Source organism: Macrosteles quadrilineatus, unplaced genomic scaffold, assembly GCF_028750875.1.
Source record: "Macrosteles quadrilineatus isolate MER2022 unplaced genomic scaffold, UCM_ALF_1.0 Scaffold_6__1_contigs__length_79288215, whole genome shotgun sequence".
Lineage (NCBI taxonomy): Eukaryota > Metazoa > Arthropoda > Insecta > Hemiptera > Cicadellidae > Macrosteles > Macrosteles quadrilineatus.
In genome coordinates, this window is record NW_026542599.1 from 72,941,315 (window position 1) to 72,954,245 (window position 12,931).

The 12,931-nt window shown below is 32.4% G+C and overlaps 1 protein-coding gene across 1 annotated transcript in view; it reads left to right on the forward strand.

Moving 5' to 3' along the window:
• Positions 1–12,230, forward strand: part of LOC128997638 (cylicin-2-like) — an 84,575-nt gene extending 72,345 nt beyond the window's left edge. The window contains exon 4 of the mRNA XM_054423276.1: positions 12,049–12,230. Within this exon, the coding sequence (XP_054279251.1) occupies positions 12,049–12,230 (182 nt within the window). The remainder of the gene's footprint in view (positions 1–12,048) is intronic.
• The last annotated feature ends 701 nt before the right edge of the window (positions 12,231–12,931 follow it).

Genomic DNA, 12,931 nt, shown 5'->3' on the forward strand with positions numbered 1-12,931 from the left:
CAATGACTATTGTAAATATTGTTAAATGTTTTCGGAGAAAATAAAATATTCTTATTCTTATAATCGGTTGCGTTTCAGGTTCCCTCTGTGGGGCTTTTTGGCCGTTCACGTGGTGTAATCCAGGATACGTTGCTAAATATTACAAAGAAAATCACGGAAAGTTAAATCAACCTTGCATTGAGTGCGTTGAAAAAGTATCCGATTGGCCCAGACACTACAATACATGTAAAAGAGGCCTTACATGTAAATACACAGAGCGTCTGCAACACGATGCTACGTTGGACTTCTGGCAGTGGATTTGTAAAAACGTCAAGTAAATGCAATAAACAAGCTTGCAGAAGAATTTTTAACTTATTTATAATCATCCCTTATATTCGTTCATCCCTATTCAAAAACGCATGCACATGGGTTTTGTCTGGTTATTAACTTAAACGAGCTGTTGGCTCTACGTACGGTGATCGAGTATTCAATCAAAACTGAATATAATTCATAACAGCTAGTTTACACGCATTACGTCAGATTCTGTCAGTTATCTTGTAATCAAAGTCACGTGACCACCTATTTTTCCATCAGATTATAGGACTATACGATATGCATTTTGGATTCGATAATTTTAAAATAAAACATCAATTGTGTCGATTTAAAAAACCTTTAACACATATTTATATATTTATACATATTTCATATTTGTTTTATATATTTATACATTATTTTTTATTCCTATTTTCATTTCATTTCATTTTGAAATAACGCCTGTCATGCTTTGAAATTGCTCAAATTCAAGGAAAAGGTTCACTAGTATTATATGATGGTAGATTTCTGAAATTTTTTATTCCGTGTTAAAGTTTTTCATGTTCACGACTAATGATGGCAGTTAGAAAGTATCGATCATCATTTTACACTGACAAGTCACATAAATCACCATCCAATTAGAGTAATTTTCTCTCGCCAGAAGCTGTGCTCTTGCAACTATCATTTTACATTTTCAAAGTATCTCTACATGGAGCATCATGCACATGATCAACTTGATCCTCCTGCTTCTAATGTGTAAGTGTTTTACAATGTATGTTTGTTACAATTGTACCAGTAGTTTCACAAATATGGATTAAGATTAGATTTTGGGGAATGCTAAATACTGTACTCAATACTATAAAACACAAACTTTGTTAATTGAATATCAGAAGAGTATCAAAACACTCAGAATAATGTATTTACTTTCTTACAAACGGATCGAAAGCGGTTGCGGAAACTATACTTTCATACTAATATTATAAATGTGAAAGTTTGTTTGTTTGTTTGTATGTTTGTTTTTTTGTTTGTTTGAAGTTCAATCACGCATTAACTACTGGTCAGATTGAGGTGAAATTTGGATTGATGATAGCTGACATTCCCGTTTGTTGCTCACATACGTCTTAGTTTGTCATAAATACACAATTTCTTTCAAACTATTAAAAAACACACTTGACATATCCAGTAGATAGTAAATTAAAAATCACAAAAACAATGTAAATATTCCATCATGACAATAACGTTAATGCTAATAACATTAATCTTTGAAAAACTATTTTTATATTCTTAGCTGTGTCAAAAAAGTGTAGAATCGCCATATATGGTCATATTGTAAAAAAAACATATTCTCCAAATTTTTAGGGCCACTGTGGCAGATCCCCAAGGGAATATACCTCGTTTGTCTTTTGATGGCTCATCTACAGACCAAGACCTTCCTTTAGGCACCTCTACCAAATTCATACGTCCAGCCGTTCTTTCAAATTAGAGAACACAAAAAACATGTAGCGTAAAAATTAAATAGAAAAATTTGTTGGGTAGGTTGGTGGGAACTTGCGGTTTTTTTGGAAGAGAAAAGCAAATGAAACAGCTGTTTATTATAAGCCACAATTCACCATATGTTCTTTATATATATATTCACTATATTCTATAGTCTATAGTGAATATATTCTATATATTTACTATATATATATATATATCTGTCCAATGGGATGAATATTTCACACTGGAGCCTGATGATAGCACGACAATGTGCTGAAACATGGTTTGCAGAAAATCTACTTTATTTAAATGGATCAATGAAAGTATTTAAGCCACTGGTATTTCAAACACTGGTAGAGAAAGACGAGAAGAATCTTTTTCACAAAGTACTGTTTCAGATTTCTAAATTTTTCCAATTAAAATTGGCAACACATTTTATATTTTCTGTCTTAAATATCTTGAAAAGGAGTGATTCAACTAAAAGCTGTTATAAGTGCGTTTTCAGAAAATTAAACTACCAGCCCAACAAAAATCCGATCTAAATTATTGAATATTTAACAACTAAGATGTTACGGTGTTTGTGATACGCGCATTTGAATATTTTATGTTATTTTATGTTGTAATTTTTATCATGGTTTGATTGTTGTTCTAATTCACTATTGTTGGATAAAACTGTGTGAGTTGTCTTTTGGAAGTGTAAGCAACAAAATGATAAGTTATTGTTAAACCCAAGCAGTTATTATAAGGACGCACTATGGCTAGCTTTATCACACGAGGAATAACCATTGCATGCTATGAGCTGTGATGGCACCTGTGGTACCATGAGCCGCCTGGTGGTAGAGTGCCGTGTGTAGTTTGAAAGTCTCAAACATAGGAGTTAGTACTATCGAAAGTTGTTATTAGTTTTAAGAAGGCACAAACTTGACCAAGGGACCAGTTTTTGTTTCAGTTCATAAATTGTCATCAGTTCGCTTTAAATATTTCTGTTATCTGCATTTGAAGAAACCTCCAAACAGACATTGCCTTGGAGGCCCTAGATTTTCTCCAGTAAAGTGATTGCTCTTATTTGTTTATTTACAATAGTAACAACAAAACCAAGTCGTGTATTTTATATAATTTTTAGCTGGTTTAGTTATTTTTACATATCCAGTATAGCGTAGTAAAGGGATGGAGTTATTCTGTTTAAAATGAAACTGTAGATATATTTTGTTGTTGTTGATGTGGACTGTCAATGACTATTGTAAATATTGTTTAATTTTTTGAAGAAAATAAAATATTCTTATTCTTATAAATGGTTGCGTTTCAGGTTCCCTCTGTGTTGCTCCTTGGCCGTTCACGTGGTGTAAACTAGGATTCATTGCTAGAGATCTCCAAGCAAATGACGGAACTTTAAATAAACCTTGCGTTGAGTGCGTTGAAGAAAAATACGCAACTTCCAGGTTCAGCAAAATCTACTATAAATGTATGATAGGCCTCCATTGTAAAGAAGTCAACACATGGCATGAGGGTCACGATGGCATCAGGACGGTATACAAACATGAGATGATTTGTAAAGAGTAAACTAAATGCAATAAACTAGATTGCAGAAGAATTTTTAACTTATTTATAATCATCCCTTATATTTGTTTATCCCTATTCAAATACATGTACACATGAGTTTTGTCTGATTAAAACAAGCTGTTGGCTCTACGTACGGTGATCGAGTATTCAATCACTTAAGTTATTCAAAACTTAATATAATTCAGAGCTGCTAGTTTACACCCATAACGACAGATTCTGACAGCCATCTTATAATCAAATGTCACGTGACCACCTATTTTTTCATCAGATTAAAGGACTATACGCTATTTTGGATTCGATAATTTTAAAACAAAACACCAATTGTGTCGATTTCAAAAGCCTACACACTGGTTTAGCACAGTAGCTAAACCAATGTTGCTGGTTGATCAGCCAGACTTACTACGTAGTAAGTCTACTCCAAATGCTTAAATGTTTTCGTTACTTGTATAATCTATTTGTATTTGACTATGATGATGAATCTAATTTGAATAAACCATTCTTGTAATATTATCACCTGACCATGACTGAATTGGCGAAAAAATGGGGTAGACTACCGTATTTGCTGTCAGAAACAACCGAATATATTGATCGATGTATCGATTGTTCGATATATCAATTAGTTTGTTAGGTTAGGTTAACATAGCTTAACTAACCAAACGATACATCGAATGAAACATTCTAGTAATCGATAGTTTCATTTGGTTGTTTTTGACAACAGATACGGAGCATTTACCTTTTGTTAATTGAAACCTAACATTTTTCCATCTGTGTTTTGGGCGAATTTAAATTTATTCGTTTGAACGCAAAATACAATTTACAATTATTACGATTTACCTTTCTTTTTATTTAAGATCGCCAAGAGTTGGGTAATCTAACCGTTATTAATTAAATAGCTGACTTGAAGTAAATTAAGTATCACAGCGATAATTTCGCTATCAAGCCTTGTAAAAATATGTTGTATCAAACTTTAAGATTAATCATAACTTACACATGTTATTCCGTAGGGGTCATAGTGTAAATCTCTCTCAAATATCTTCCGAAACAATTTTATGTTGGCGTAAATCCTCTTGGTATTCAACATATGATATTAATTTTATTAGTAATTTGTTTATATTAATCTTTGTTTAGATATTCAAAACTAAAAAGTATGAGTGAACTATTTAATCTTAACCAAAGATTATCTATCCTGCAAAACCTTTAACTAATTCCAATTAAAAAGTTGTACAAGATATTTAGACACTATTTTTTATACTTATTTTCCCACCACTTTTGATTGAGTCTCCCAATCGAGGTGATAAACAAAGGTAAGCTTACTCTTCTGAACCTCGTACGAAATTTAATCTGTTAGTTTAGTCGACAATCACGTTCTTGTTTAATATTTTAGACAAATAATACATTATACATGGTTATACATGGTATCTATTTGAATGAAAATACCCCCGCTGCAGCAAACCTGCCGACTAAGCGAATTTCCATTTGCCTGGGATGATTTTCAATTAATCTATTAAATTAATATCTATGTTTAACGAGTACCTAGGTTTGCTGCTACAGGAAAACTAATAAGGTGTGTAACATTTCATGATACACAATAGAGCATTTGTTTTAAGTTTCGATTACTGGAATGTGGTTATTGATTATATTACTGTATCTTTCAGTTGACTTTTTAAGTAAGTATGAAATTTTTACTGTTTTTCGTTTTGAAATAACGCCTGACATACTGTGAAATTGCTCAAATTCGAGGAAAAGTTTCACTAGTATTATATGATGGTTGATTTCTGAAATTGTTTACGGCGTGTGTTACAGTTTTCATGTTCACGACTAATGATGGCAGTTAGAAAGTATCGATCATCATTTTACACTGACAAGTCACATAAATTACCATCCAATTAGAGTAATTTTCTCTCGCCAGAAGCTGTGCTCTTGCAACTATCATTTTACATTTTCAAAGTATCTCTACATGGAGCAGCATGTACTTCATCAACTTGATTCTCCTGCTTCTAATGTGTAAGTTTTTTACAATTTATGTTTGTTTGTTTGTTATTTATTTACACAAGTAGTTTCACAAATATTGATTAAGATTTACATTATGGGGAATGCTAAATACTTTACACAATACTATAAATCACCAACTTTGTCCTGTAAAACAGCAAATTTTTGGGAATACTATCTTGATCGGATGTTGTGCGTCATGATAGGAACGTAATGAACTCCTTCAAAACAAGAATCTGTTGGTAAAAAAAAAAAAAGAAACGCGTTTGAATGTCACGGTCTAAATGCTTCAATTGATCTGGACCTTTTCATAGTATATAGTTTGAGCAGTTTTATTTGCAGCTGGGTATTTTTTGGTATTTTAAGGATGTTTGATGCAATTTTAAAATATTCTTTGCGTTGTGCCTGTCAAGTACCACTAGTGAACCTGGCACAACGTTCTTTTTGCTGATATAATTATATTCAAATTGTCTCTAAGAGTTTCAGTTCAAATTATTATTGTTTCACTTAGCTAAATGTATGCATAAAAGTAATAGCCCTGTGAAATTCTTTTAAAATACAATTTTCAAGCGGCTTTTATTTCCAAATATTGTACACCTTTCTTATTGAAAATAGACTAATAATAAACAATATGAAAATCAACCAAGTTTCTATTTACTGTTGGTTAACCCGATAAGGAACTAACAATGCCTATGCTATTGATATGTTCCACTGTTTTTTACATAAATATTTTGAACATTTTTCATAAATACACGATTTCTTTCAAACTATTAAAAAACACACTGGACATATCCATCCAGTAGATAGTAAACGAAAAAATCACAAAAACAATGTAAATATTCCATTATGACAATAAAGTAAATGCTAATAATATTAATCTTTGAAAAACTATTTTTATAATCTTAGCTGTTTCAGTAAGGTGTAGAACCGCCATATATGATCATATTGTAAAAAATATATTCTCCAAATTTTAAGGGCCACTGTGGCAGATCCCCAAGGGAATTTACCTATTTTCTCTTTTGACGGTTCATCTACAGACCAAGCCCTTCCTTTAGGGACCTCTACCAAGTTCTTACGTCCAGCCTTTCTTTCAAATTAGTTAACACAAAAAACATGTAACGTGCCTATTAAATATAAATATTTCCCGGGTAGGTTGGTGGGAACTCACGGTTTTTTTTGGGAAGAGAAAAGCCAATGAAACATCTGTTCATCAGAAGCAACAATTCACTATCTATTAACTATCTGTCCAATGGAATGAATTTTTTGCACTGGAGCCTGATAGCACACCAAGGTCGCAAAAAATCTACTTTATTGGAATGGATCAATGAAAGTATTTTAACCACTGGTATTTCAAACTTAGCGCATAGGTAGATAAAGACGAGAAGACAAAGTACTGTATTAGATTTCTAAATTCTTCCAATTAAAATTGGCAACACATTTTATATTTTCTGTCTTCAATATCTTGAAAAGGAGTGATTCAACTAAAAGCTGTTATGAGTGCGTTTCCAGGAAATTAAAGTAATAGTACAACGAAACTTTGATTTGAATTAATGATTCGGTAGATAAAGACTAGAAGACAAAGTTATGCATTCGTTTTATAAATTCTTCCAGTTAAAATTGGCAACACATTTATATTTTCTGTCTTAAATATCTTGAGAGTGATTAAACAAAACGCTGTTATGAGTGCGTTTTCAGGAAATTAAAGTAACAGTACAACGAAAATTTGATTTGAATTAATGATTAATAATACAAGTAAGATTGTGTTTGTGATACGCGTTTTTGAATGGTTTATGTTGTAAATTTTATTATGATTCGATTGTTGTTCTAATTCACTATGCTGGATGAAACTGTGTGAGTTGTCTTTTGGAAGTGTAAGCAACAAAATGATAAATTATTGTAAACCCAAGCCATTATTTATTATAAGGGCGCACTATGGCTAGCTTTACCACACAGGGAATAAGCATTGCATTCTATGAGCTGTGATGGCACCTGTGGTACCATGAGCGCCTGGTGGTAGAGTGCCGTGCGTAGTTTGAAAGTCTCAAACATAGGAGTTAGTGCTAATGAAAGTTGTTATTTAATCTTGACCAAAAGACCAGTTTTTGTTTCAGATTATAAATTGTTATCAGATCGCTTTTAATATTTCTGTTATCTACATTTGAAGGAACCTCAAAACAGGCTTTGCCTTGGAGGCCCAAGATTTTCTCCAGTAAAGTCATTGCTCTTATTCGTTTAGTTACAACTAGCTGTGTGCCCGTTCTACGCACGGGGATCTTAAAGTAGTCAGTTGAAACCTTCTTATATCAAGGTGCTCTTGTCCTTTTCGTGACACTGAGAAATAAGGGCATAAATGCGTTAACAGACATACACACAAAAATACAGAACTTAATTATGGAATTTGCTACGTTTTAAGCATATAACAAAGTACATATAAAATTAGAATTTGAAATCTTTGTCAATGTCATCAAATTTTATCATAACAATTTATATTTGCTTGGACCGAAGATGACTCGAAATGCTGTCGAAATGACGGTTTACTTTATGAAATTAAGTACTATAGACAATTTACATTGGTAATTTAGCCTATAATAAAAATTACCAAAATAGGCCACGAACTATTGATACATAAACTACGTAAATCGTAAACAATTCATGATGGTTTGCTAAACAAATGTTTTACTTAAATGAGTTATCATTTTCTTAGCATAAACTAACATTTTGGAATCCAGACAGAAAAAGCAAAACTTATACAGTTAAGACATCAATTAAATTGAATAAGGCTGTAATACCACTGTATAAATAAGGTGCAACACCAACGATAACTAATTTGTAAATTACAGTGATGTGTTGATACTAAAAATGTCAAAAATGATTCTTGCTGCTACCAACGGTTCTAAGGAAAAGAACCAGTACCAAAAACCAACGTTTACAGTTAAGAATTACGTCCGACAAATTAAATGCGGTTGTCAAGTCCCAAGGTTATTGATTTCTTGGTTTTGGATTTTCTCGTGAAAAGTTATCGGCAATCGAAATTGTTTCGCATTAATTGCTTTATTCGTTACAACTTTTAATGTAAATTTATTGGTGTCAGTTTGAAAAAAGAAACAACCTTATAAAAACAACTGTTTGTTATTCAATAGATTACGCAATACGCAGGCCTATTCTCTAAACAATGATTGGTATATCTTTTAACATTAGAATTAAATGTGACAAAAATCACGCAATGCTGGGTTTTTGGACGTTTGTAATTTTATTTCTTAAGTAGGGAGGCCGTGTATTCTAGGGAAAAGTAGCGGTATCAAGGATCGTCGTCGAAAAGGTTGTTATGAATAAGTGGGTAGGCGTAAGTACCCAAGAGATGGGCTATGGGCCTATTGGCTGTATGGTCCAGCAATTGCATCATACGGTGAGTAGGAACAGAAAGTGACACATTGGAAAAGCGAGTTTAGCATCAGTTTTTACTTTACACTTTACACTTTACACAACCCCCATTGAAGCGCCGTCAATGAGTGGAATCCTTGTTAGTAAGCTATTGGTGACGATCATTAATAAATTCAAGTTTCCCAGCCCTATACAACACTGATTCAAGGTCTTCTTTCTGGTTATCAAAACTCAAGAACAATTTTATACACAAAGAATCTCTGGTTCCTGACCTGGATGATGTTTTTAAATTTCATTTCCGGTTACACTATATTATTCCACTTGCGATTAATTAAATCCGTTATGTAAGACAACGTTTTTAATCTCACTTGGATGGGCTTTGCCTTCAAAACGTGATCGGAAATGGTTGCGGTATTTGTAAACAACATTTGTAAACATATCAGTGACAGCTAGAAAAAATAATCTTGATTCGAACAGCTGTTCGTTATTTCATAGATCATTATGTGATAAAAATTGGACGAAAGCTTGATAAAAATCGCACAAAACTGCATTTTTGAACGTCCGTAATGTTATTTACTAAGTAGTGAGGCCATATTTGAATGGCTAAAGACACTCTCGCCAATCCAGTGAATACATTAAAATGACTTGGATCTTGATAGGTACTCTCGTTTTCCTGGAGAAGATTGCGTAAAATGCCATCGTGAGTGTTACAGAAAGACAGACAGACAGACAGAAATTTAGATGAGACTTGTTTCGGCTTCTTTAATGTATAAAACGTAAAAATAACCTAAAAATGAATGATGTACAGACTAACTCTAATTTTATTTATATAGATGTTTAGTAACAACAAAACCAAGTAGTGTATTTTTTTGCTGTTTTAGTTATTTTTTACATATTCAGTATGGCGTTGTAAAGGGATGGACTATTTTTCTGTTTAAAATGAAACTAGATATATTTTGTTGTTGTTGATATAATACACTATCAATGACTATTGTAAATATTGTTAAATGTTTTTTGGAGAAAATAAAATATTCTTATTCTTATAAACGGTTGCGTTTCAGGTTCCCTCTGTGGGGCTTTTTGGCCGTTCACGTGGTGTAAACCAGGATACGTTGCTAAATATTACAAAGAAAATCACGGAAAGTTAAATCAACCTTGCATTGAGTGCGTTGAAAAAGTATCCGATTGGCCCAGACACTACAATACATGTAAAAGAGGCCTCACATGTAAATACACAGAGCGTCTGCAACACGATGCTACGTTGGACTTCTGGCAGTGGATTTGTAAAAACGTCAAGTAAATGCAATAAACAAGCTTGCAGAAGAGTTTTTAACTTATTTATAATCATCCCTTATACCCTTATAACCGGAAGTCGGATTTTTCCAAGATGGCCGCCGTGAGGCCCTCAAATCGACAAGATGACTGCAAATTCGTCGATTCATAGTTCCAGGATTGGCCGATTTCCACGAAAATTGGCAAACACATGTAGAACTATATTTCCAACCTTAAATATGAAAACTAGGCAGACAAAGTTACCCAAAGATGAATTTTCAGGGTATTATGTGCTAAAAATAGGATTTTTTACCTCAAATATATGTTTTCTAATATTTTGTACAAAGTTTGTTATAATTTCAAATTTTTTTTTCACCATTAGATTCAACACAAAAAACCTAACAATTTATTATATTGAATCTTTGTTCTGCTTCAAATTTGTTACAGAGATATTGAAAGTAATAACTTTAGTATGTTTTCTTGCCAAGATAACTCAATGTTAATCTTATAGACGATAAGCATAAATATTAATATTTTTTTTCATTAAACCTATATAGATAAGACTTTTTGTTCTGCTTCATATTATCTGTTTTATTTTTTTTTTTTTTACTAAAAATTCCTTTTTTGGCAGTTACTATTGCAGCAAACCTACGTATTCGGTTCCTCAGTTTTACTAAAAAAGTAATGGCAATGTAGTGACACATTATTTTAAACTAGATTTTCACGCCCATTCCATTGCCAAAATGAGTTTTTAAATATATTTTTTTCGTTCTAAAGATATATTCAAACGAAAATTCTCATGCGTACATTTCTTAAGGACGTTTCGTATTTTGAAATTTTTTAAGATTATTTTTTCTTATATCTCCAGTACATATTAACGCTTGCAGTTCGTTCTAGCCTTAAACATTTAATGATGTAAGGGCTTTCATTTGATCTATTGATCATTAAAATCTGACGAGTTAGAGACTAGTTACCAACCCTAACAAAATATACAATTTCACTTTTTAGAAATACATTTTTATTAAAATATTTATATTTTGGGTTCTTAATACGCCACCAAGTTCTTTCTAGTTTCATATTACTCAGTAAATGTTTGAGTTAATTTTTTTTAATCACTAAATAAAATGTGACAAATTTAATATGGGTCTGTCTTATTTAACAATAATTTTTTTCGAGATTTGTCTTTAGCTTAAGGCATATACCCCCAAATCGAAAAATAACTCCCAATACTCTTTATAATCTTAAAAGATTCATCAAAGTATTGACTTTTACTGTAGTTATGGATTATTTATTGGGAGTTATTAGAATTGGGGATATATGTACTTAACTAAAGACAAATTTCAAAGGCAAATAATTTAATATTAAATAAAGGTGCATGACTCATTTTTTATTAATTAGTCAGATATTATTCAGTGACTAATAAAATAAACAAACCTAATTCTCCACTGAGTAGAAAGAAAGAAAGAAAGAAAGAAAAAGCGCTTTATTTCCAAAATACCCAGTGCACAATAATTCGTCCCACGCAGGGGACGTGCCTACGCGCTACAGCAATGACCTTTCGGTCGTCTGCCGGGTTGGCACGTCTAAAACTAAATCAAAACAATTATTGGATTCCTTTAAAATAAAATTATAAATCTTTCCTTAAACTAACAATTATGGCCATTATTTTAAAGTTAAGAAATATAATACAATCCAACCAGTTTCTCTAGTTATATCGGTTTTTTTTTTTTTTTTTTTTTTTTGGAAGTTTGGAAGAGTACGATATTTAAATTTTTTATGATATTTTTTCCTCAATTGTTAAATTCTTGTATTAAAATCCACCTGTATTGCCAGGCGTTTTTTAAATAATTTACTAACGCTCGCCAATCCCTGCCATTTAAAAAACTAATATAATCCCGTTCAGAAAGGACTCTATTGTGTAAAAATGTTAATCTAAGATTACTTAAAATTGGACAAATAGCGATGAAATGAAATGTGGTTTCAATTTCACCCATATTACAAAGAGAACAGAACTTATTTCCCGTTGACCAAGGTTTACCATTCAAATAGAGCAGCTCTGCCCTAGCCTTAATTATCCAGGAAACGAAGCTGACATCGGCGTTATCAGTAAGGTAGCTTCTATCGCCAAGTTCAAGGCCAAGGTCGAGGCTGATCAGCTGACTGTGGTGAATGGACGTGCGTGCGCGCCCTATACACTCTCCTATCCATACGTCACTCAGCTTTTCCACCACCGTCAGACATCTCGATTTTACCGCCTCTGATCCAAAATCTACATCAACCCCTACCTTCTCACCTAGCATCTTCCACTGTCTGCACCAATCTAAGTTATGGTTTATAATTTGTTTGGCTAGAATCAAAGGAAGTCTATTATCGGGGAAATGTAGTACTTTTAATAGGTAATTTAAATTCGTAATCATATTATAAAAAAACAATTTTTTAAATCCACTTTCTAAATATATCACATAGTTTGGCGTGTTATAAGGCAATCGGAAGAGTCTCTTTAAAAACAATTTTTGAACGGATTCTAGGAATTCAGATTCGAAGCAACCCCATACCTGAGCCCCATAACTAACAATTGATTTTATGACGGAATTAAAACACATAATTTTAGATGATAAAGGCACAGATTTATTATTGATTAAGTTATTCCACACCGAGTTAATTGCTAATTTTGCTTGCCTCGCTTTATCTTTAAAATGTGATTGCCAAGATAACGTCGCTGTGAATAACACTCCGAGGTATTTATAGCTGTTTACTACTTCTACACGTTTCCCATTGAACCACCATTTATCTGACGAGGCCAATCTACCCCCATTTCTGAAAACAATTATTTTTGATTTTTCAAGACTAACTCTCAAATTCCATGTTTCACAGTAAGTTTCTAAATTTCTTATCATAAGTTGTAAGCAGGTGGACGTAGGCGCTAACAACACAACGTCGTCGGCATATAAAAGAATGTTTA